This window comes from Poecile atricapillus, chromosome 8 (assembly GCF_030490865.1).
Source record: "Poecile atricapillus isolate bPoeAtr1 chromosome 8, bPoeAtr1.hap1, whole genome shotgun sequence".
In the NCBI taxonomy this organism is placed as follows: Eukaryota; Metazoa; Chordata; class Aves; order Passeriformes; family Paridae; genus Poecile; species Poecile atricapillus.
Genome location: NC_081256.1, coordinates 7,905,501 through 7,930,190, shown reverse-complemented (window position 1 = coordinate 7,930,190; position 24,690 = coordinate 7,905,501). Strand labels below are relative to the sequence as shown.

The window sequence follows — 24,690 nt, the reverse complement described above, 5'->3', positions numbered from 1 at the left end:
TTTTACTGGAAGCCCCAAGCTGCTATTCCTTTTCAGTACTGTAAAATGCTTTGGTTTATCTTTTAGCAGACTTTGACATGTGAGGGTCAATATTTCTGCAAGTTGATCGATTTGAAGTTGTTTACTCAGACTGTGGATCTATTCTGCTACTTGCTTGATTTAATTTAGGCTTCTTAGTTCTATAGGGTTTCTTACCTGGCATATTCTTCAAATTATGTTCCATGGTAGTTCTTAAAACAGCCTCATCAGAGAGTTCAGTTCTGTGACATTCTCTTGAAAACTGTTGGAAGCTTTGGAAAATCTCTGTACTGACTCTGTATTTGTACTATACATCATCTGCCATTTGCAGGACACCTTGAATTTTTACTCAGTTCTCATAAGAATAGAAGCAATTTCATAATTTAAAAAAAAAAAAAAAAAAAAAAAAAAAGTCTGAGTCTTATTTTTGTAATGTACCTGTACAGCCTTGTTGACTGTCCCAGAGATGTGATGCATGTATGTGTCTAGATGTGTCCTGACAGCAGGGAGTGGAGGAGGATTGTTGGTGTTACTGGAGTCATTTGGAGGTTTTATCTGTGTAATTGAGCTTGTTGCCAAGGGAGCCTTTTCCTTGTGCATGTGCCTTGAAGTTGGTGAATCCCAAAAGCGTGGATGTGCTGCCCCTGGGAAGGCTGCAGCACACGTCCTCTAGATCTTGTGCCTCCCCAGAATGCTGAATTTATTATGTATTTCACACACAGCATGTAAGTGCACATTTCCATATGGTAAATTCATGCTCCCCACTGCAGCTGAAGGTAAAAACATCTGGAAGCAGATGGGTACCACTGGAGCAGCTCATGCAATCTATTGCTGCCTTCTTTCCTAGATGTTTTGTGGAAGTAGGCAGGGAGACTCGTAAGGATGAATGCTGGGGGGTGGAACCTGCTTGTAGCTACCTCCTTTCTGAAAGGGCCACCTGGTCTTTCCCTCCTGTCACCACATGTGCCTTCAAGATTTAATGGTCTGTGCTTGGGACAGGTGACAGGGAGGGGCAAGAACAGGAGATCTCTGGGCAAGTTGATCAAATGTGGGTCATTTCCCTGAGTTTGCTCTTGGATTATGTTAAAAAAAGGGTTTGCTGTAACCTGGGGCCCGTTGGTTAGAAATAGTTGTTTTTAATGGGAGTCCTTCTCTCTATGCATATTTATGCAAAATAATTCAATTTCTGGCAAGGCTTGCATGTTGCACCATTTGCTACACTGCTGCCCCTGCTTTGATTCCTTTTTTGCTTTTATTCAATTTTTTTTCCTGGTATTTGGGTTACTGCTGTTTTGTCTTGTTTCAGTGTATACTTGTCTCTCTTTTGGGTCTGAGGTGTGTTTTATTTATTCATCTAGTGTTTTCAGTTCTTATAGCTCTTTTCTGTTACATCAAAAGTCAAACATTTGATTAAAGTCCAACTGTTGCAGCATATGTAGACTGGCTTCATTATCTCCTGTTGCCTTAAACTGTAATCTCTAACAAAATTAGGCAGCCAGCATGCCAAGTGTGTAAGAAGGGGTGAATGTGTGGGTCTGTGGGTGTTATTTTGGGGCACTGATTTTTAGGGCTTAGTGAATGCAGTTTCTGTGTCTCTGTGTTGATGCTGGCAGGTCAAGTGCCTATATGTGACTTGTCACCCTCAGCCCCTCAGTCAGTGGGGCTCTCCTGGGGTAAACGCAAGCCTTGTGCAGCAGGAGCCCTCTCTGCTCTCCACAGATGCCTGTTCAGAGCAAGGAGTTACACTGACAGCTCCCTGAACACTGACTGTGCATGTGTGTCGCACACAGTGGTGAGTGCCAAGGCACTGAGGAGCTTGTGCATGCCAGCTTAGATCAGATGGTCCCACAAATTCAAATTTTACTTACAGCTTTGTCAGTTGTCTGGGAGGTCAAGACAGTCTTTGCTTGATATCCCTCTGGAGAACCTTCACTCTGATTTTTCTGCTTTTCTTATCTACTGCTGCCACTAAAGACTGCATTGCCTCCAGTCTGGTCTCCAAGTCTGGAGATGAGCCACTTCTTACTTTTCTGTAAATTGCATGATGGTTCTGGGTTGAAAGTGCAAGTGCCAAACTGGTAGGACAGAATGGGCCCCCAGTGCCCAAGGACACAATGTGTCCCCCACAATTCTTTTTGTACAAGAGACATAAAATAGAAGTGAGAGGAGCTGCATTGATGCTGCAGTTTGAGATAGTGCTGCAAAAATAAATAAATAATTGTATAAAAGAAGCAGAAGCAAAATTTAAAGGTATTCCTTTACACTTCTTTCCTTGTGTCCCCCTTTTTTAAATCCAGATGGGTTCACAGGCAGTATTTATAGCACAGTCCATGAGAAGCTGCAGTGGTATGGCTGAAGGGGCAGTGTGTTGTAGCAACAAACAGGAGTAGGACTGAACGTGGGAGGGAATTTCTTGGGCCAGCCTTACTTCCATGGGGAGTGTTTTCTGTGAAACTCAGCTGTGGATAATGAACAGATGCTGGGAAACTAGTTATTAACACTCAGGAGAAACAGCTGAGGTTTCCCAGGCTCAAAGAAGAGTATAGTAGACTTCAGAAACTGTTAAGAGATGTGTGACAGGAGTGGGCAAGAATAAAGATACAGAATTATTTCTGGGCAAGCCACATGGCACAGAGTAGGATTATTCTGCCTGGAAAGAGGTGACCAGATGGAAGCATGGAAAATGCAAACAGGGCCTTGGGGTTTGTTTTTTTCCTTCTTTCATAAGAATTGGGTCACACCAAATGGATCTAACAATTGGCAAGTTTAAAACACAATTATTCTTTTATTTTGCAGTGAATAATTAATTAACCCTTGCATACTGCTGCAAGATGATGTAGATATAAAGCTGGTTTAGACAGACACATCCATGAGAGAAGAAATTTGCTGTTTTAAGGGTCTGGGACAGTAACTCAGAAATATCAGTGTATTCTTGCCCTTATGCTTCTTAAGCTTTTCCCTGCATGTAGGGAAAACTGTAGGCCAGTGAACCTGTCATCTGACCAAGAACAGCTACTGTTTTCTTTAGTGTAAAAAATAACTTTGGCAATTGCATGTTGTTCTGATGTCTACAGTAACAGAGCTGTTCAAACAAATCTTGTAAATTGGTAGTACACCAACAGCCTGGTCATTAAGCTCTGTCAATATTTGGTGTAGTAAATACTTTTTACGTTTGGCTACATTTGGTTTATGTGCCCTGGAGAATTTTGCTGATTGATTGAAATGATTGATACTTCCAGGAACAGGTCTGAATTCATGATAAAATAACAGTGAGATAACATTCTAAATAAGTGATTTTGTACTGCTGCTTCATGCTTCCTCAACTTGTGTGAAGCTTATTTAGAGGCCAAGATTTGCTAATTTCTTCTAAGTAGCAGATGGACCCTTTTTAAGATTGCTTCTCCTACAGGGTGTGTGTGCGCGCGCGTGTGTGTTTTGGGAGACAAAACCTGTGAAAACTGAGTTTCCTGGCAAATTGGATGTTGAGAGATTTACGCTGGTTGTTAGATAACATGATAGTATCGCTAGTCTGCTCCTGGCTCAAGGGTGAGTGTAGTGATGTGTGTTAAACATGGAGAGCTTTGGCTCAGTACAGAGTTCTGTGTATCTGGTACATACACAACTGGTTTGCATCCTTTTCCTAATTCACCTGCCAAGGGCCCACTGGTAGTCTTGGGAGTTTGCACTTGGATAAGTGGAAACTGCAGAGGGATTTTTCAAGATCACTCCTTACAGCTACTAATCAAGAAAAAGGCTGATTTTTCTAAAAGATCAAATTATTTGGGTTTTTTTTGTTGTTTTTTTTTATTAAATCCTTTTCAGCACGCTAGAGGCCACTTGTTTGGGCATGGTGGGGTGTTTGTGTGTGTGTGTGGTTTTTTTAAATTTAATTTTATAGAAACTCATTGTCAACCTGAACTGTCCAGAATAAACTAATCTATTTGCAAGTTGTGCTCTGATAATATAATCAAGCTTTTCCTAATGAATGCTGTTGCATGTGCGGAACAAAATAGTTTGTCTTTTCCCTCATAAAATAAGTCAAGTGTTTGATTACATTAAATATACACAGTTCCTTACCTACAGTGTTTATGTAGCTCAGGAGCTTGGAATATCAGAGATTTTATATATATATATATATATATATACATATAAATAAAAATATCTCCTGGCCAACTGTAGTTCTGAGGGCAATTAAAAACTGAGTTTCCTATCCTGTGATCCAAGTAGCTTTACAAACACCCTAAGTCAAATTTCTCTGTATTATTTTATTTACTGTGTATTCCTCATTATATTTTTATTCTCCTGAACTATTTACAGTGTTCCTGGGTGACTGATGTACTACTTTGGCCTTTATAAATACTGAGATATTCACTATGCAATAGAAAATCAGTATTTATCTCTAAGTATTTCTACTCATCCATTTTCTGGGAATATATGTTGGTCATTCTGGAGTAACAGTGTTTGGTTTTTTCAACACAATTTTAAAACTGAAAAAATACTCTAAGTAGTTTGGAGGATTTAAAGTAATTTCTATCTGAACTTGTGTTTATACAATATAATACCAGAAAATGGTGCATATAGTTCTGCTCTCTCTAACTATATTTGTTCTGTCTCCACCTTGAGAGAAGGTGCATAGATTTCTGATTTTGTACACATGTATAATTATACAAAATAAATGCTAAATTACAAAATTATGTTCTGAAAAGAATAAATCATTTGCCTTTAATAAAACACTTTTTAAGAGTCTCTGATAAGTATTCTTTTTTTCTTGACAGTCTGTGGTGGACGACTGGATTGAATCATATAAACAAGACAGGGACATAGCACTTCTGGATTTAATCAACTTCTTTATCCAGTGTTCAGGATGTCGAGGTACAGAACATGGGAAACAAGTTGTATAGAATAAATCTGACCTACAAACGTGTTAATGCAAATGCTGGTAAAGATGGGGGAGACGCTTGGATTGATACTCCTTGTGTGCATGGTTTGTATAGAAATATTGTCTGCATTCCAGAATAACATTATTTAAAGCTTGTTTGTGAAGGGCTACCCTTTCTCTTTCTCACTTTCCTGTCATCATGCTAAAGTATACAAATCCTCACAGAGACACTCTACTCATCAGCAACAGGAGACAAAAGATCTGGTACTCCAGGTAGGCGTATATTTCCCCTTTCTGTTTCTTCCCAATTTTCAAACTGCAAAAGTTAGTTGGTAACTATACCTTAACTTGATATTTTTTCTTTCTTTTTAGGAAATTTTTTTTTTTTTTTTAACTGAAGAGGAAGGAGTCAGCCTTCGGTTCACTTTTCTTAGCAAGAAAGATTTTCTGTGGATGAGGCACCAGAGTTATTTATTCCTCTGTAATACTTTATCACGTCAGCAGCGAGTGCCCTGCCTTTTATACCCTGCTTAAGCAGTCTCCATTACCAGGCATGCAGCAGTCAGCCATTCTAGCATTCTGTTGCCACACTGTGCCTTCTAATGAATTTTTCATGTGTTGTCTTTTTTCAGTTAACTCAGCCTTGAAAAGAGACAGAGCTTCACTCTGTCTGTAGTGCCCAGAACCAAACTATCTACTGTTTTCTGATGCTTCCTAGAATTTACTTGGAATAGAGTTGAAAACAATCAACAATTCAGAAATTCTTTTTCTTCGTTTTGTATCTGATGTGGGAATACACCTTTAGGCATTAAATGGTCTGGACAGAAGTCCTTTTTCTTCCTTAAGTGTAAGGTGAAGTCTTGAGTAGTTAAGAGTATCAGAGAAAAGAAATAGGAACCATTAGCAGCTTCAGCAACCCTTTTTCATAGCTGAAGGAAATAAACGTATTTTGTGGATGACAGGAGGGACTGAATCTCTGGGAGCATTCTGTGAAAGAGCTGAAGGTTAGGGCTTAGGTTACCAGCCTGTGTCAATGTCTGCACTGTTCACACAGAACCCCTGAAACATTTTTCAGTTGTGTTTGGCAGCTTATGTGAAAGTAGTTGTATTCTGTGTGCTTTTTCTTTTTCTTTTTTTTTTTTTTTTTAACTCCTGAAAGTGTATGTGAAAAAAAAACCACTCTACAAGCTTACTTGTAAGAATTTGGGCAGCATTAAACCAAAGGCATCCTTGGCCATATGTTTATATTCTTGTTGATGCAAGCTCTTGGTGAAGGCATGTCATAAATATCTTCATTCCCCTGCTGCTCTCTAATTTATTCTCCCTTTCATTCTCTTCATTAGAGAAAGCAGCACTCTGATAAGATTCCTATTTTTTATACCCCTTGTTGGTGAGTGATGCAGGCTGAATGCCCACTGTCAGCCATATGCTACTGGAGCAAGTGCTTCCCAGAAAAGCTTTCTGTTATTGGCTGGGAGGCAGCAGCGCTGCGAGTGCCTGATGTCATTGACTTACTTGGCTTTTCTTTGAATGGTGACTTTCCATTTTCAGTGCTCTGCTCTGCATCCCAGGGCTATCTCTGCTGAGCTTCTTTCAGTGCCTTCTGGTCCCAAACTGCAACAGTAGGAGAAAGGAAGCAGAAATTACTTAGTCCCCAAGTCTATAGTGTGTTTGAGAGATTTATTTCTGTTTTGGAATTTTTTTGCAATGGCTACAGTAACAGCTGTAGAACAGGGTTAAAAGCCTGGCAAACAGTGCAGTTCTTTCTGGTTTCCAGTAATATGCTTGTTTTCTAAAATATATAAATAAGAGCTTTATCAGAAGAGAGTGGATTTTATTGGTAGTCCACTTAGGATAAAGTGCATACCAAGCTTTTCTTTATGGAAGTGAGAAATAGGGGGTTGTTTTGTATCTTGTGAGAAAGACTAAAATTCTTTTTCATGGGTAGATGATATATTATGACATCTTTATTTCCCTTTAGAGATTTCATTGACATTCTTGCTTATTTCTATTTCTGATAAATAACAGCCCCTTGTGAATCTCAATGACTGCTTTATCTTCCTTGATTTTGTTCTTTTCAGTTTGCTCCACTACCATTGTCTTGGATTCTCCATCCTCCTTTCCCAAAGTTGGATCTAAATGCTGGCTGAGAATATGTCTAAGTTTGTGATCATTAACTGAAGGGAGGAGGACAGCTAACTTGGGATGAAGTTTCTCAGGGAATTGTGATGCTAAGTTTATAAATCTACCGTTTCAGTAGTGCTTAGAATCACTTGACATCTAAATATATGTAAAGTACATTTAGCTTGATGTATCTTTCAGAAGTTTTGAGCAGGTGGAAGAGTGTGTTCCCACTTAATAGCTTTAATTAGAAATGGAGATACCAAACTGTTTTATTTAGAAGCACTTCTGACCCTAAGAAAAAATATCTTTCTGTTTAGAGAAACATTGAAACATTGATTTTTGTGTATTTATCTCATTCTCTTGGGCAGCATAGATGAATGAACCTCTTGGCATCTTCCAGCTTTGCTTGTAGCTGTTGCTGAAATGAGAAGTGATCTATTGTAGATATGAGTAAGCAGGCATATTATGTAAATTGTTAATACTAACAATTGTTAAATTAGTGGCTTTTGCAGGTGAATGTAAAAGATCTGTGCAATTTAAAATTCAATAAATATGCACCACATATTCAAGTATGTCTGTCCTTTGTCATGTCAACTCTTCTGAGTATCTAATGTATATCAATTAAAAACATAGGAGATTAGGTTTTAGTGTGACTCCAGTAATCCTTCTGTGTTTTTAGAGTGCTGTTTAGTGTAAATGAGAAGTTTCTTGTCAAAACATCTCAGTTAAATAAGCAGGTTTGCATGGGAGTTGGTCACTTGTCATGTCATCTTTCCTCTAGTGTGCCTGCTCAATCTGTACATATGTTGCCTTTGCTAATTTTGATTACAAAGAAGTGCAATGGTTATGTAAAGAATTTTTCTTTATCTTGCTTGTTTTTTTCTTCTAAAAATACAAAAAATCCCTGCCTTTCACAGCTTGTCTGTGTAGTCTTTTCCATTGTGTTTTGCTGAATTTCTGTGGCACAAAATGGTTAACAAGGACAGATACATTCACCCATTCATGTTTTATTTCTGATCCTTTTAAAATGTGTTGCTGCTTCTAGAAGGAAGATCTTGTATCAGATAGTACCTTAAAAAGGTGAAAAGGTAAGTGTTTACTTCTTTGTGGAAAAAGAGTAAAATTGCTGATGGAAGTCCTTGAAAATAAAACAGGTATGTCTGTTGGTAGTAGGTGTTTATTTTCCATAGGATTTACAATCTGTAAAGCAGGTGGTGTTGCATTTACTTTCTTATTTCTAAGTCAGGAGCAAAATTTCAGAGTTTTCATTATTAGGTAACAAGGAACTTTTTGACATAAGCTTGTTGTAATGGTAAAGCCCTTTCTTCAATTAAGTGCCACTGGACTGGGATAGTATCCACACTACTGAAATTTCCATCTCCACTGTTGTGCTTTGGTCTGCAGCATTGTGGATTTAGACACCCTCCCTTGCAGAAGTGTTGCAGATCAGTGTTCAGAGTTTTCTGGGAGGTTTTGTGAGCTCTTTACCTTTGCTTTCTTCTTTCTACAAACATATTTTTGCTTTTCCCCCTTTTTTCTCTTCTTTCTTTGAATGTTTATGTAAAGCACAGCATTGAGTGCCGAGCTCTCTGAGCTGCTTGCAAGCAAACTGAAATGTCTAATCAGCAATATGTACGTGAGGTCCCAGAAGGATTATAACTGTGTCAGTGTGATGCTGCATCAGGCCTAATTAGCTCTGCCTCTCAGACTGAGTAATTAGCTCAGGTATCCTGCTCTGCTGCTATGACAACCAGGCTGTTTCCATTTCTGGAGCTCCCTGGATTTAGAGCTGACTTGGGTATCTGCATGGCTGTCAGCTCGTGCCTTCTGTTATTGATAGAAAACAAACAGAAAGCTCCTCGAGCACTCTGACCTTTCTACATTTTAAAGGCAGAGAGCCATGCTTGTGGAATAAATATTTTTTTTCCTAACCAGAAGCAATTAGTGGTTGAAACAGCCTCTTGAGCTGTGTAGGAAAACCAGCCACTGAGTTCATGGGAGAAAAGCAGCTTTCTTTTGTAGGGGAAAAGGGTCTCCCATAATTGAAGAGGAAGCTACTTGACTGCTTTCAAGTGTACAGTGAATTTATTCCCATTCCTTCTCTCCCATCCATCTGCTTCCGTCTCATTTATTTTCTGCTGGGTAAGACAGAAACATACATTTTAAAGCAGGTTTTCAGAAGTGGTCTTTGATGAGCAAATATTCCAGCTGTCACCTGCTGGCCTGGATTGCTGGTGCTGTTTAAGGCTGGGTTTTTCTTGGTTGTGAGTAAACAGAGATTTGTCTATGACTCTTTCCCTAGGGGCTTAAAGCCAGACTCCTTTGTGGAACTTTTCCTGTGAATTAAACACCTGGGGTTCCACACTCTCTTCCCACCTTCCTTGAGTGCCTGGTTGTTCCTCACCTATTCTAGATCTTCTGTCAAATTCTGATTGAATGGTGCAAACTAAGCCAATAAGTGCAGGAGTTCTGAGTTACCTTGATAACTTTGGTTTTTATTAATGTTCTAATTAATGAGCTTAATTAAGGGCAAACTAATAGATATCTGCTTTGCCAAAGGAAACTGAAGGCTAAAACCAGGAAAAAGTAGCATAGAGTGGCCATTATATGGTCTGTCAAAAGCAGTGAGCAAGTGCTTGCTTTGCTGTTGGAAAGAATTCCAGAAAGCGAGTTAGCCAGGAAATAGTGTTATTTACTTTTATTAATAATATTTTAATAGGGGGTATAACATGATAACTAGAGAAATGGTCAAAAAAAATTAGTTGTCCATGGTTCTGTTTTGTGATTGATGGAATCGTTGTTCTCTACAGGATGTTATGGACCACAAAGAAAACTTTGTTAAATCTAATTCCCTGCATATGAACCTTTTGCAAGGAATTGCAGAGAGTGACAAATGTTGCTGACTTCAGTATTAAAAGGCTTTACCATTTCAGTCATTCAATTATTATTAAGAAGTTGATTTCATAAATATTTTGTATTATGACCAAATTAGAAAATACTGCAGTTCATTGCATTGGAGCTTGTATTTTTATTAAGTATATAAAGTCTGCTTTCCCACAGTTTCATCAACAAAATGCCTTTTCAGTGTGTGAATATAGGGGAGAATGTTGCAAAGTAAGAACTAATATACATTTTGAAAAATTGTTACTTACTTGTGTAGGATTTAAGTGATAGCAATGTCAAGGATTTCTGAAATATTTTGTATGCATAGTATAAAGAAATAAATGCACCCCAATAACTATAAAGCAGTTAAAAACATGCTGTTAGCCACATTCAAAAATTGGAGGATAAGACTGTAGGATGGAATTGGCTTAATCTTAATTTCATGTGTAGTGTAGATAAACAAGAGCTGAACTTCTTTCTGAGCCTTGAGGTAATTTTTACAGTGTGTTTATCTTGAAGTGAAAGCTTAGAAAATGCAAACTGAAAATAAGATGCAAATGGCTCAGGTGGAAGGTAAATCACATTACCAAGCATACATTAAATGTTTCATTAATTCTTTAAATGAATATAGGTAAAGTTAAAAAGTTCATATCAGACACTTGACAGTTATGGTTACATCAAAATCAGTTTTTGTGAAGAAGTACAAATAGTTAATATCTGTTGACATTCTGGAAATTAAAGCTTCGGTTTTGTTGTGTGTATAGTTTTAAATCAAAAAGGTTTTTACTATTTCTTCCTGTTTGCTGCTGAATGTATTTGTACTTGTAATTTACTTTCAGTGCAGGAGACATGAAGGAAGGGCACACTGGTTTGTGGTTTGAAAATCTGAATGAAATACCTCCTGTGCTGAGTTCTGACTGCAGTCCAAGATTTCCCTCTATGAACTGATAACAGGAGCAACAGTAATTTAAACCAAACATATTTTTCTTTATTACTTGTAAACTATTTACATTGCATGTACAACAGCAGACCAAAAAGGAAGGAGCTAGCTTAAGATCAGCTATTAACTAATATATGGGTATGAATTAATACCAACTTTCAAATAATTTAGAACAAATTTATTGAAATAATTGACAGAACTCGTGGTACTAGAGTATTTTGGAGCAAGTCTATAATGTAAGGAAAGACAAATTAGCTTTGAAATGAATTCTGCACTGCTAGTTCTGTATAAGTTCAAATCTCTGCTGAAAATGAAAACACTCCTTTTAAGCTTGGAACAAAGTCTGTGTTCTGCCCCTGTCCACTACTAAACTCAGAGCTCGTAAAATTATTTTTGGCACTGCTCACTGGAGAAAAATTGTGCAAGGAGTTCAAATATTCTTGCCTGTTTTCCACTATATTAATTTAATTACATTCATATTGATCTGCGAAATAGCACTACTCACGTGACTACAGAGGTAAAACTTGAAGACAGCCTCAGTTAGACCATGCTTTTAATACTACAGCTTTTCAAGAGAAGAGCAGTAAATATCTCTTGGTGTTAGTAATTTCGAATAGTTGCTGCCTTACTAGCCAGATCTGTGCCATTTCCTCTTTATTTATGGGGTTTTTTTTCTGTATTGTGTATGAATTTATTACAGGAGGAACACCCTCTGTACTAAGCAGGGGAGTAAAAGCCTTAGTCTGATTTATTTTTGACAGTATTATTCTCAGGCTTGTGAACGAATTATGTCAGTGTATGAGTTTGCTAGCTGTGTGTGATACACATTGCTGGATTTACTGTAGATGACAGGTGCTTCCTGAGAAGACAAGAGCTAATTATAAAAAGCAACCCAATACCACTAGATCTTAGATCTTTTCTGACTGGATTACAAATTGGAAAAGTACTCATGTCTCTGGCCTTTCCAAAGATGCAAATTCTGCTGAAGGTTTAGTCAGAATTTTTGCAGACCAAGGGTAAGAATTAAATTGCAAAAATTATATTTCTCTTAGCAAACACTGTAATTATGATTCTCTCTCCTTTGCTTTATTGAAGCCATAGACTTTTTTGATAAAGTGCAGGGCTGATACACTGTAGTAATTATGTCTGAAGAGAAGGAGATGGGGATGATAAGAAAGGGTCTGTATCCTAATGAAAACGTGGTATCTCTGGCACAAAGAGAGTAGTTAAACCAAATCAAATATCCTCTTAATCTGCAGGCATTCAGTAGTAGCTGGATGTAGGAAAAAAAAAAAGCTTGGATTTCAAAGAAGAGCCTTAAATTGGAAGAAGTGGACTCTGAAGCAGATCCAGTCCTGCTCACGTTCTGCCATGACTACTTCTTTCTTTATTTATATCAGTCTGATCAGATTGCCTCAGTTGTCTTTAACCTGAACTATGACCAGCTGAGCCTTACAATAATTCATGTCCTTTTAACTGGAAGTTACAGCATTTTCTGGCACTGCCAGAGTCGAAGCCATTGTAGGACAGAATGTTGTAAATAACCTTTACCTTGTCTTTCCTTAATTGCATGGAGCAGGTAATGTGGTGGAATGTTTTTGGGTGTCTGGAAGGGTGGAAAATGGTGTCTGTACAGCCTTTACAAAGGAGCAGTCAGGAATTCCCTGGCTAGCAGTCTCCCTTCTCTTGTTTAAGGACTGATAAGCCCAGCAGAGCTGAGCCCAGTTCTTGGGTGACTGTCACCAGCTCAGACACAGGTGTAGAGTTTTGCATTTCTTTCTGGTAATGGCAGTAGCTTAAATTTCAGCTTTCAACTACTAGTGTTGGCCCTCTACCTGTGTATCATTGGCTTTGAAGGGATGAAGCTTAAAGCATCTGGGGCTTAAGAGAGTCCTTTCCCTTAGGAGCAGTCACTGGCCTTTAATAGGCACCATCCCTTGTGGGAATTGGCTTCTACAAAGCCTTCTACAAACTTCTACATTTTTTTGGAAAACCTTTAATGTAGTTTGTCAGATTTGCCACTATCTACTCTTTGTTTTGTTTATTTCATCATTATTGAAATAAATGTTCTGGATAACTTCAAAGTTCTTGTGACTTAGGTAAAAGGGCCTAGAAATACTGTCAGCAACTTATATGAGTGAAAACAAACTGTATATATGTTTAGTGACATAGATACAGATGTAGTGGAATTTCAGTTCGAGGTGACATAAATAATGGCAGTTTCTGTACTGTTGGTTCAAACCTTCTTTGCCACCCACTTCGATTTTCAGCTTATGTTCTTCAAGTCACTTTAATTAGCCATTTCAAGTGACATTTTTTTCATTGATGAAGAGGAGGCAGATGAATTTCAAGAAAACAACATCTTTTAAGGTTAACAAAGTATTGCTGTTATTCCTGTGTTCTCACAGCCTAACTTGTAAGCTGCTATTTTTTTCCTTATGGTGGAGAAGACTGAAAAGTGCAAAATTTAAGACATCAGGTAAGTCTGTTTCCACAGATCTCCATAAAACCAGAAGTACTTTCTTACAATTAGAGCTGGACTTAACTTTGGAAAGAAAAACTCTTTTTTTAAATGAAAAATAGAGAATCTCACCAACTGGAGCATCTGTGTTTCCCATGGAAGTCCTGCAGTAGGCAGTGGCTCTGTGTGCCACAGTGTACTTTTAGGGAGCTCCTTTGGTTCCAAGGATATTGCTCACATGACATGTTTGAAGAGATGTCAACCAGAGTCCTCAAAGTACTCCTTTCAGATTTGTTTGACAACCAAAACAGGCATGGAATCCCATGCCATTGTTTAAATTAGCCTCTGATCTTGGGAGTCTCACTTTTGGAGTCTGAAACTGTTGCTGAATGGCAACAGTCAAGTTGCTCAGTGACCTTTTTAGTCTTAACTCCATGTCTTGTAACAAGAATTTAGTATTTTATGTATCTTGGTTTTACTTACTGTTTAGAACCAGCTGTAGATTCTCACTTCTTGTTCCCTATCATTAGGAAACATAGTGGATATCATTAAAATTCTGTCTGTAGAGACTTTGAAGACAATTTACTTCTGATCTGCAGTGAGGGGTTATTCTAGAGCTGTGGCCTAACAAAACAAAAATCTTAAGTGATTTTTGCAGTTCACAGAACTGTAAAATGGGTTAGGTGGGAAGGGACCTTAAAGCTCATCTTATGCCACCCCTGCCACAGGCAAGGACACCTACTATCCCAGGTTGCTCCAAGTCCCATCCAACCTGGCCTTGGACACTGCCAGGGATCCAGGGGCAGCCACAGCTTCTCTGGGTAACATCTGCCAGGGTCTCACCACCCTCACAGGTAAGAATTTCTTCCCAATATCCCACCTAACCCTGCCTTCTGGCAGTGGGAAGCCATTCTCTGTGTCCTTCCCTCCACCCCTTGTCCCAAGTCCCTCTCCAGCTCTCCTGGAGCCCCTTTAGGCACTGGAAGGGGCTTTCAGGTCTCCCTGGATCCTTCCCTTCTCCAGGTGAGCACCCCCAGCTCCAGAGAGGGGTGAGCAGAGAGGCTCCAGGCCTTGGTGCATGTCCGTGGCCTCCTCCGGATTTGCTGCAGCAGCTCCATGCTGGTCTTGTGTTGGGAGCCCCAGGGCTGGAGGCAGCCTGAGCAGAGGAGGAGAATCCCCGCTGTTGCTCTGCTGCCCATGATATGGGGGATGAGCCCAGGGTGGGGGCTCTGTGGGCTGTGAGCACGAACTGCTCGGTCACAGTCAGTTTTTCATCCACCAGTTCAAATTAAGAGTCACATTCACTGACATATTTGTGTTTAAAGAGAAAAGAAAATACATTCAACTGTTAACGCCTGTCTAGACAGCATCATTTCATCCTGGGATGGCACCATCAATAGAATCTCAGCAGACCACATTCTTTTCAGGTTCAGAGGAAAGGAATCAATTTGTTTTCATATCTTGTTTTATAATTTGGTGAATTGGGTAAGTGGCCAGTGATGGAGTATCTTTTTGCTCAGAATAGTGAGAAGGTTTAGAGTTGGCTTCGGTATATAATTTTCCAACCATTGCAACAGGTTGAATTGTCTTTTCAACCAATCACCATGGAACTTGCTTCCAGGAGACGTAAACCTTGTCATTAATATAGAGAAGAAAATATATGTCACTCAATTACTGGTATCACCTGTGGGTATTTCAGTACCAGATTGAATCTTAAGTCCTGATAAACAAACAACTGCCATGAATTTTTTATCTGCCTTACAAAGAATTTTATCTTAGTGATAATGGTTCAGAAAGCCAAGCTGACTAACTCTTTCTTCTCAAGATTTGTTAATTAATGTGGGTTTTTTTCTTTCTCACTTTTTCCCCCCCTTTTTTCCCCTGACGATGCCAGTTTTGTGGGGGTAGAACTGAAAAGTGAAGGTCTGTTGTTGATGGAGAGATGCAGAAATTTGCCTTACTGGTGTCATATGCTTATTCTGAAAGAATAAGAATTTTTATTAATGATAAAGAAACAGTGTATTCTGATGTATCACTCTTGAATGTATTTGTTGTCAACTTCTAACTAAACCCATGGATTAGAATTTAATTTTTGATGTTTGCCTTTGGAGTTGCTTACCCTTCTGTCAAACAGATACTTCTTTTTTACTCCTTTTTGTGGTGTATAAGTACACTTGGCCTGTAAAGATTTTTGAATATTTTCCCTGTCCTGTGTTCAGCTCCACTTGTACTTACAGGAGAAAGTGGCTAACATGAAAGGTTCCAGCCCAGACCCATTAATAGCAGCATTTGCAAACCATTTTGTCTAATAGCAGTGATGGATATTCTCACTCTCAAATTTTAATATTCAGCCTTTTTTTCCCCCTCTGGTTTCCATGGTAGCCTGTAACAGCAGGATTATTCATCAATTATGTGCTGTGTGTAAAAATCACTTCATAGAGTTCTGAACTGGCTGCTTCCTTGGGAAGAACTGGCTGCTTTTTGGGAAGGAGAGTAGTCCTCAGCCCAGGAAGTGCTCCCTTCTGCCTGTGCTGAGCAAAGCTTCCAGTTCTTTCTGACTGGAAAGAAGGGGGAAACATCATACTGTGATGAAAAATGCATTTAACCCTTAGGGAGCTGGAGACTTTGACCTCATGCAAGCAGTTTAAGATGGTTGGTGGGGATTGTGAAAATGTGCAGTTGCCCTTGCATCTCTTTCTTACTCTTGTCAGCCTGTAGTAACAGCAACCAGTATTAAATGTCACAGAATCACAGGATGATTTGTGTTGGAAGGGACCTTGAAGCTCCTTGTTCCACCCCCTGCCATGGGCAGGGACACCTCCCACTATCCCAGGTTACTCCAAGCCCCATCCAACCTGGCCTTGGACACTTCCAGGGATCCAAGGGCAGCCACAGCTTCTCTGGGTAACCTGTGCCAGGCCTAACCACGCTCATAGAGAGGAATTCCTTCCTAATATCCCATCTAGCCCTGCCCTCTGGCAGTGGGAAGCTATTCTTCATTGTCCTGTCACTCCAGGCCTTTGTCCAAAGTCCCTCTCCAGTCTCCCTTTATGCACTGGAAGGTGCTACAAGGTCTCACTAGTGACCTATAAAAATTAATTACATGTATGAAGTCTCATTTGTAGGGAAAATGCAAGGAGGAGAAAACATCTGTAACAGTGGAATGAAGGATGGAACGGTAAACTTGTGCTTTTAAATGCAGTAAAGTATAAGGGCAAAGGAAAAAATTATGGATTCTGAAAACTGCAAGAAAGGAATAATGTGTTCTTTTGAGGACACATCTCCACAGCGGAGCTTAGGTAGCAGGAGGAAAGAGAGGCAGGCAGGCAGGTGTACATCCTAGTGGTTTTGCTTTCCTTCAACAGCCAAAATAACAGTTTTTTCACCTGATGAATACACTGGAGGACTGCTTTAAGCTACTACAGAATGATGGAGCCAGAACATACCACTGAACAGGGCCAGAAATTACAATGTAACTCAATTTTTGTATATTCTCATCAAGCAGATGATCCATAGTGTAACACCCCTTGGTGTTTATGATGTGACCTTCAAGGACAATTTCATGGGGGAAGGACAGGAAAGCAATTAATAGGTAAGAATCTATGTTGACAAGAACAAGAATATAGTTATGCTCAAAAAAAAGGGTACTATATAGAGAACTCAGCCTTCTGGTTAAACTTAAAAATGTGAGCATGTTTCAGGAAAGGCATCCTGATATTAAGGCTTCCAGACATCTCAAACTTACAGTGGGGTAGAGGGAGCTCTGAAAAGTCATAAAAAGGAAAATTTGCTGAAAGTTCTGAAAGTTAGGGGAAAAAAATCTTGTTTGTTATAAAATACTGAGAAAACTGCATACCCTTAACAAAATAAAATACTTGAAGAAGGGTCTGTTAAAATGTTTTGTATTACAGTATAACTCTGTATTTTCCCCCTTTAAAGATTTTTTCCACCAAGCTGTAAGACACAACCAGAGAAGTTACAGGGTTCGTTAACCTGGTTTGGTGGAAGGTGTTCCTGTCCATGGCAGGGGCTTGGAATGAGATGAGCTTTAGGGTCCCTTCAACCCAAACCATTCTGTGAGTCAGCTGGCTGCTTTATTCTATGTCTTGCATTTGTATATCTACCAGGAATAGTATGATAATACATGGTGTTTACACGACATTTTTAATTTGCACAAAATACACCATTTCAACTAATTCTGGTAGTTAAAATTGTAAGGTAGAGGATCCAAAGCAATGTAAGAGGAGTTATAACTCAGAATTTAAGACATTTTTCTGATTAAATATGCTTTACTTGCAGTGTTCCTCTGTGTTTTTTCTTCTTTCCTTTTTCCTTAGCAGCACTTGATTAATTTTCCCTCTTGAGTCCACTATCTTTATGTTAATTAATATACTCAGACTTTTCATTCCCTCTTGTATTTAATCTGCCGTTTATTACTATTTGTCTTTCAGCACTCTTTTCAGGGCCTGCTGCTTTATTACTTATGTAAAGTTTTGGGTTTCTAGTATTAATAAGTTTATACAGGTAAATCTTTTTTATATTTTGCTCTCAAATACTCCTTAGTGAATCTTAGACACAGACTGTTGAGAAACATGTTGTATGTTGAGCTTTTTCTGCTCCTGTTTCCACATTCACGTTTATATTTGTCCTGTCAACACTTGCTGTGATCTCTGTGTGTTCCAGCAGTTTATCTTTTCTCAATTCTGAGGTGACAGTTCCCTCTTGCATAGTATTTTTAGAAGCATATCCAGACTTTTATGGATTTTGGCTCTAATACATGCTCTCTCATTCTCTTACCCATGCCAAAACATGTTAAGCAACTATTCGTTGTGTTGTTTTAACTTGACTTTTGATATGATGCTTCCTCTTATTTTTCTATAGTAGCCAAGTTCCAGTCAAAAATTAAAAAACTATAGTGTTCCTTAAGGATGTTTTATCAACAGGGTTTTTTCTACTTATCTTTGTAAATCCCTTTTAAGTAAAGATCCTGTCTCTGCTCTGGAAATGGCCAGTCCATGAACAGAGTCATTGATATCAAAAGCTTTTGAGGCAGCAAATAGAGAATCTGTGTCAGTCCCAGAGGGGAGGTTTTTCAGATTATACGTGACATGTTTAAACCATTGCTGTTACTGGTCTCCTGTTCCTCCTCAGATTGCTCAAAGACTAAGCTCAGAGTGCTTAGACTTCTTAAAGCTCATGGAATGGAAACTTGAAGTTCTTGATTTTTTTCTGATAGATACATATTTGCAATAAGGAAAACACAGGACTGGAGCCTGAGCCCTCTTCCTTATATTCTTTGACAAGGAAGGCCCTTTTCCTGCTTTGCCCTTTGTTCTTATGTTTATGATTTTACATACCCAAAGAACGGTGTCACAGAGTACCTGGAGTTACAGTTGTTTATGTGCTGCTCTTTTGTACATTCATCCACGAGACTGCTAGGGGGATACCTGGAAAATGGGGAATATGCAGTTAGGGACTATCTTGGAGATAGTTTAAATTGTCCAGACTCCTACAGGAACCTCAGGAGTAAAAGCAAAAGCAGCCTGCAGCATCCTTATCAACCCGCTTGTAAGAACCCCCCTTCCTGCATTTCTTCCTGGGTTCATTGGCCGCAGCAGAGCTGCACACATCAGAGAGACAACAATGTCACCTCCACAGCTCCTGTTCCCAGATCATTCTGGTATCTGTGCTAATGAACCCACACAGAACAGCAGACAGCCCTGGGAGGTTGGTGACTCACCAAAGCTGACACACAGAGAGACTAAGTCAAGGTTACACACAGCATCTGAAGTTTAGCACTTCTTTATTTCTGCTTTAATTTCTAAGCACAAAGATAAGGGGTTTTTTTGCACGTGACTTCTCAAATTCTTTGTGTTTCCTTACAGAAAAAAGCTCTATACATGGTTCAGACAGCCAGAAGGTAAAAAGGGGCTTTGGAATGGGCTAAGAGCTAAGAGAAAATGGTTTGGTTTCCTAGAAAAGCAGGAAGAAATAATTATATGAAAAAGGAGGGTTCCTCTCATCTTGTTTATTTTTTAAATGAGGAGGGAGAAAGATAAAGACATTGCTTTGTGCCAACTCAGCTAATTTTTTTCATTGTCTTTTCACACGTCATTGCCAGTAAATGCTTTGGTCTTTAATATAGTCTAAATAAGTGATTTCATGAAAAGCAGAAGTAATGAAGAGGGATTTCTAATATATCTGTAACAATCTGAATTATACAAAAGCAGGTGAATGTGCTCATGAAGTGCAGCATAAGAGTATAAGAGACAGCATTCTGCATGTTGTGTAACTCCAAAAAAGATTGGGGGGACACACAGCTGGGCAGGAGGTGGTTGTGCTACAGGTGAAGCTGTTCCTGAAGAAGAAGCAGCAGCAGCATTTCCAGTGCGTGTTCCTGTCCATCTCCAGCTGAGTGAGTGGCTGAGATTAACAGAGATTGGGGTCATGGTTCACACTGTTCCCCAATGACCTCATTGGCTTCCTTTCAATGACCTGCTTTTGTAAAATTCGTTGGGACACTTTATATCCAAGACCAGGCAGCTTTGGTTAAACAAAAAGATTAGAATTTATTAAGCAGCACAGTTAACAGACAGAGGTGCATCCAAGTCTCATTTCCTTCTTCCAGGTTAATAAAAAAGCATAGAAATGTTGTGGGCAGATGGTGGCTTTCACTTAAAGAGGAAAATCAAATGTTTTAGATATAAGTTGTTTCCATGATGTTTCTGTATCTCCAGTCTCCCTTTCTGAAGGAGACCAGCGTTCCTCAAATTGACAGATGAAGTTCTTCACCGTTCTGCAGCAGCTCTGCAGTGCTTACAAGGCCTGTGTTTTTCTGTTGTTTAACGTGTTGGCTTTTTTTCTGTCAAGTGAAGGGTATGGGAGGATACCAATCAGCCCTGACCTTGTGGCTCGCTGGAGGATGCTGTTGAACACTGAAAAATAAGGATTGGCTCTGGGTAACCTGGAGGTCAGCAGTCTCTTTGGTGTGCCATTGCTAAGAGGGTTTGGCACTGTATAGATACCAAATGCAGACACCCCCTGTAGTGCTGATCCTTCCCTTCCATGTGCTGGAGCAGCAAACAGTTACAGAAAATGCAGAGACCCTGAACTGAGGGTATTTCTTCAGAGCTGTGACTGGGAAGCTCTCATGCAAGTAACAGAAGCTTCCTTGAGGAAAATGAAGAAAGCACAGTTCTCTCAAGGGAGAAGAGGCAGGTGAGGAAGGAGCAGAGTATGATGGTCCATCAGCAGCTGCAAGGGACTCGCATATGGCTTGCTGAGCTCTATCAGATCTTTGGCAACTTTCAGGTGTGGCACAAAAGGTCTGGTCTCTTGTTTCCTTAGTTTTATTACTAGATACTATGTTTTGTGGACTCTGGAGCCTGTCACATCAATTGTAAATCTTTAGATAATAACTTCTTTTTTTGTATTTATTAGGACTTGCCTTTCGTCTTCCCTACTTTACTACTTCTGAGAAACACTGAGAAATACAGGTAGAAATAAGAGTAACAGATGTCTGAGGAAAGGATCAAAACTCCATCAGGGAAAGCAGAAAGACTGAGGGAAAGAGGATAGACTGGCTATCTAATCCTCCTGTGATCGTCTTTTGCCTTCTGACTTTCTGGAAAGTGCAAGTACCATGTTTTATGGCTTTTTGTTTATGAGCTGGAGAGATGTTGACACTGAATAACAAGAGGTTTGTTTCTCTGATAAAGAAAATACCTTTAATAAAAAACTTGAGAAGGCATGTTGCTCTGCTGACAATGTGGGTTACTGCTGAGCTCTGGGAACCTGCAGATGAGACATCCATAGAAAGTGGAAGAAGGGTGTACACTGAAGTAAATGTCCTTGGTTTCTGTGAAAGTGAGCTTGAGGTTCTTTGAAGCGTGAAATGTGGGTAAGTGTAATGGGATTAAAAGAGTCAGCCTGGATTTCCAGGAGGTCTTCTGGGGAGTCCTCACTCTACTGTGCAAGGAGAAACTGGGCAGCAGCATTGCTCAGTTTTAAAAAGGCCGAAGGAAGATCTTGCTGCTTCCTTCAATTATTGAAGGACTAAAGAGAAGGAGACTGCAGACTCTTCATGCAGTTCTGTGGCAGGTAACAGGCACAAGTTGAAACATGGGGAATTCTAGTTTGACTAGGATGGAAAACATTTCTGCCATGAGGTGGTCAGGCACTGGAGGCAGAACTCCAGTTGTGGGTGAGCCTAGTGTGGGTTCACTGTCCTTGGACATGCTCAGACTCACCTGATCTAGCTGGGATATCTGCTTTGGGAAGAGTTTGGATAGTGACAGTCAGGAATCCTGCCACCTGAAGTTATTCTACAACTCTAGACTTCTAAGGAAGCTAAGAAGCTCTGAGTTTGTCCTTCTATGGACAGCATTTGGTAAAAATCATAGGAAGTAGAACAGGGATAAATAATCTGTGTTAATATAGTAATTATTTACTTACTGCTTTTAAAATTGGTGGATTAAATATTTTAGCTATCCAGAAGAATGCATAATAAAGAATCTATAGTATATGAAACATATTCCAGTGTGGTGGAACAGAAATACATTATTTTTCCTTCAAGAAGTACTCGTTAAAAACTGCTCTGGGGTTTATTGTAGAAAGTACAGTAGTGGTACAAAGCAATTGCTCTCCCTTGAAATGAGTTTATCAGACAGATTGGATGTTTTCAAGGCCTTTGTTATTACATTATCCTACGCCTAAGCTTGTGTTATAACAAGAGACACCTGGTGCCAAGCCCCTGCTCACTCAGCAGGTACTTGTGGCTAGTGGAAAAACTCCCCCAAGAGCCCAGGATGGGGGCTGTGCCCCAGGGACAGGGCACAGGTAGGATGCCTTTTGTTAGCAATGGCAATACTGTTTTCTCTCCATTGGTGCTACAGAAATGCTTACACAGCAGGGATGTGCTCGTGTTTGGCTTGTCAGGCTCTTGTCCTCTCACCTGAACCCACTGAGAAGCACCTGGTGCCACTGTCTTTGCCCCCTCAGATCAGATGTTTAAGCACACAGACAGGTTTTTCTGTGAGGAGGGAAGAACTTGTGCTCACACTGGGCCCCTCATTTCAAAGGGAAGCTTTTGTGGGGCCTGTTCACAGGGTAGGTGAGGTGGGGAGAGCAGATGTGAAAGCAGCCTGTGATGAAGGCACTCAGAAAGAGATAGACCTAAATGGACTTAGTGCAAATATTTACATTGTTGTATCTCACACTTAACTTGGAGCTCAGCCTCCACACTACCTATGTTTATATTGCTGGATTTGAGTCACTTCTGACAGCAGGCAGCCAAAGGCTGCTTCCACACGTGTACTGATAAGCTGTAGTTACTCACATTCTGGTCTTGGAGCCTGCTGTCATTGTGAATAATCTGAAAATACAACTTGTGTGCTTGGCAGTGCTCTGAGAGGCAAAGTTAAGAATTAGAAATAAAGGGCAAATTTATGTGTACATATATGAGACACAAAAAATCTCTCTCAAACTTACATTGCACCTACACCTTGAACATTGAATCCAGTTATAACCATCCCACTTCCTAAAAGATAAACACATTTCAAGAGAAAAACCCAAGCAATGTGGGAAAGAATGGCAAATACAAGAATAATTTTTCATGCATTGGAAAAAGAAAAGATTCTGGTTTGTCAATAAAAAGCAGTAATTTTTGAAATACAATGATGTACCTCCTGAAGGAGTATGGGGCTAAACTGCAGGTTGCCTTGATGCAAAGTTCTGTGGAGATGGAAAGTACAAATGAGTTAAGAGATGATGGATCCACTATCAGCTGTTAAATCCAATAGTCACAGCATGCCTTAGCACTGCACAGCTTGGGTACACTTGAACTACTGCCAAATGTGACATTTGTGTGATGCTTACTTGTGCTTGCATTCTGCCTAACATCCCGTGCCGATTGCTGAGTACAGGAATCCCAAAGTTAATTTGTTTCGTCACATCCACCAGACTTCTTAACAAAAGTCTGCTTAGAACACATATGCAGGAAGCACAGTGTGAGCAGTGCTCACAGAAATGAACCTTGGAACCAGCCCTGGGGAAACAGGTGGAAAGTTTCAGCAGAGCATTTCTTGGATGTGTGCTTTTACTTCTCTCCTCAAGTGTGAGTGTCCTCTGTGGCCACAGATTCCTCATTCAGCCAGGGTGACCCGGGACAGTGCAGGGCAGAACATGGCTGTGGGGTGACTGCAGAGCTGAGGCTTCCAAGAGCAAAAGCTGTAAGACATTGCCAGAATAAACTGCTGCCTTTGGGGCAGCAAAGGCTCCTCAGCTTTTCACTCATGTTCATGTTAGTGACTGCTGTTCAAAGTTACCTGACAAAGAGGTTGGTGCTGTATGAGAATTGCTACTTTAAGTCATCAAAGCATGAAAAGATCTATCTTATGAAATAATTCAGTAAAAATACTAGGTTGCAAATTTAGCCTCTTTAGTTGGTAATTATGTGGCTTCATGCAAATTGTCTCTCTGAGGATGCAAAGCATCTTACACTTGGCAAGTGCAAATGCTATAGAACCATTTCAAACCAGCCTTATCTGCCTTAAACCCAGAGCAAGGGAGTTTCCTTTATCAAAATTTTAAGACTTAACCACATGAGGTGTACTGTTTCTGATGCACTGAATTATGTAGGCCTACTTCTTTCTCTACTAGCAGTCTGGGGACTGAGCATGCTTTCTTCCTGAAGAACATATTACCAATTTCTGCCTATGACATCCTTTGGCAGTGCTGGCTGGCAGCTGTCAGTCTAGCTGTTCTAAATACTTGTGTCACCAGCAAGCTATCTGCTTCATCATTATCCTTTCTTTCAAAGCATTTATATCTGCTATGGAACATATTTTATCAACATCTTTACGTAGATGTTTTATTGGTAGTGTTCACTCTGTTCTAAAAACTGACCATTTTTGCTATCTCTGTTTTCCTGGTATTAATCTGAAAGTTTTCTTGCATATGATTATTGCACATCAGCTCCTTTAAGAAAATGAGGGAGATCATTGTAGGATTGTGAAAATGTCTCTGTGTTGCATAAATGTATGACTTTCAGCTGGCTATTGATGCCTCATAATGCTCCAGGGGGGTTGTGAAGCATTACTTGACAGAAATAGCATCAACCCTTGAACAGAAACGCCAGATCTGTAGTACAACACCTCCCAGTCCGATACAGAAGTCACATTTAGTGCTGTGTAGTTCTTTGGGTCACTCCTGAATTCTTTATTTTTTCCCTTTATTCTTCTGACACTCATAATTTAAGCAAGTAACAAATTCTCACGCATAATTGTAGTTTCAGAATTTCATAGGATCTGTTTTCTTTAAAGTAGGGATGAAGTTCCTATCTCTTTATGCTATAAGAATATGTACTTTTTCTTTTCAGGAAGGAGA

At 39.6% G+C, this 24,690-nt stretch overlaps 1 protein-coding gene across 2 annotated transcripts in view; it reads left to right on the top strand.

Moving 5' to 3' along the window:
• The window catches only part of STAG1 (STAG1 cohesin complex component), a 163,874-nt gene that overhangs the window by 62,102 nt on the left and 77,082 nt on the right, over window positions 1–24,690 (top strand). For both annotated transcript variants that reach the window (XM_058843430.1, XM_058843429.1), the window contains one exon: window positions 4,794–4,890. In XM_058843430.1, coding sequence (XP_058699413.1) covers window positions 4,794–4,890 — 97 coding nt within the window. The remainder of the gene's footprint in view (window positions 1–4,793; window positions 4,891–24,690) is intronic.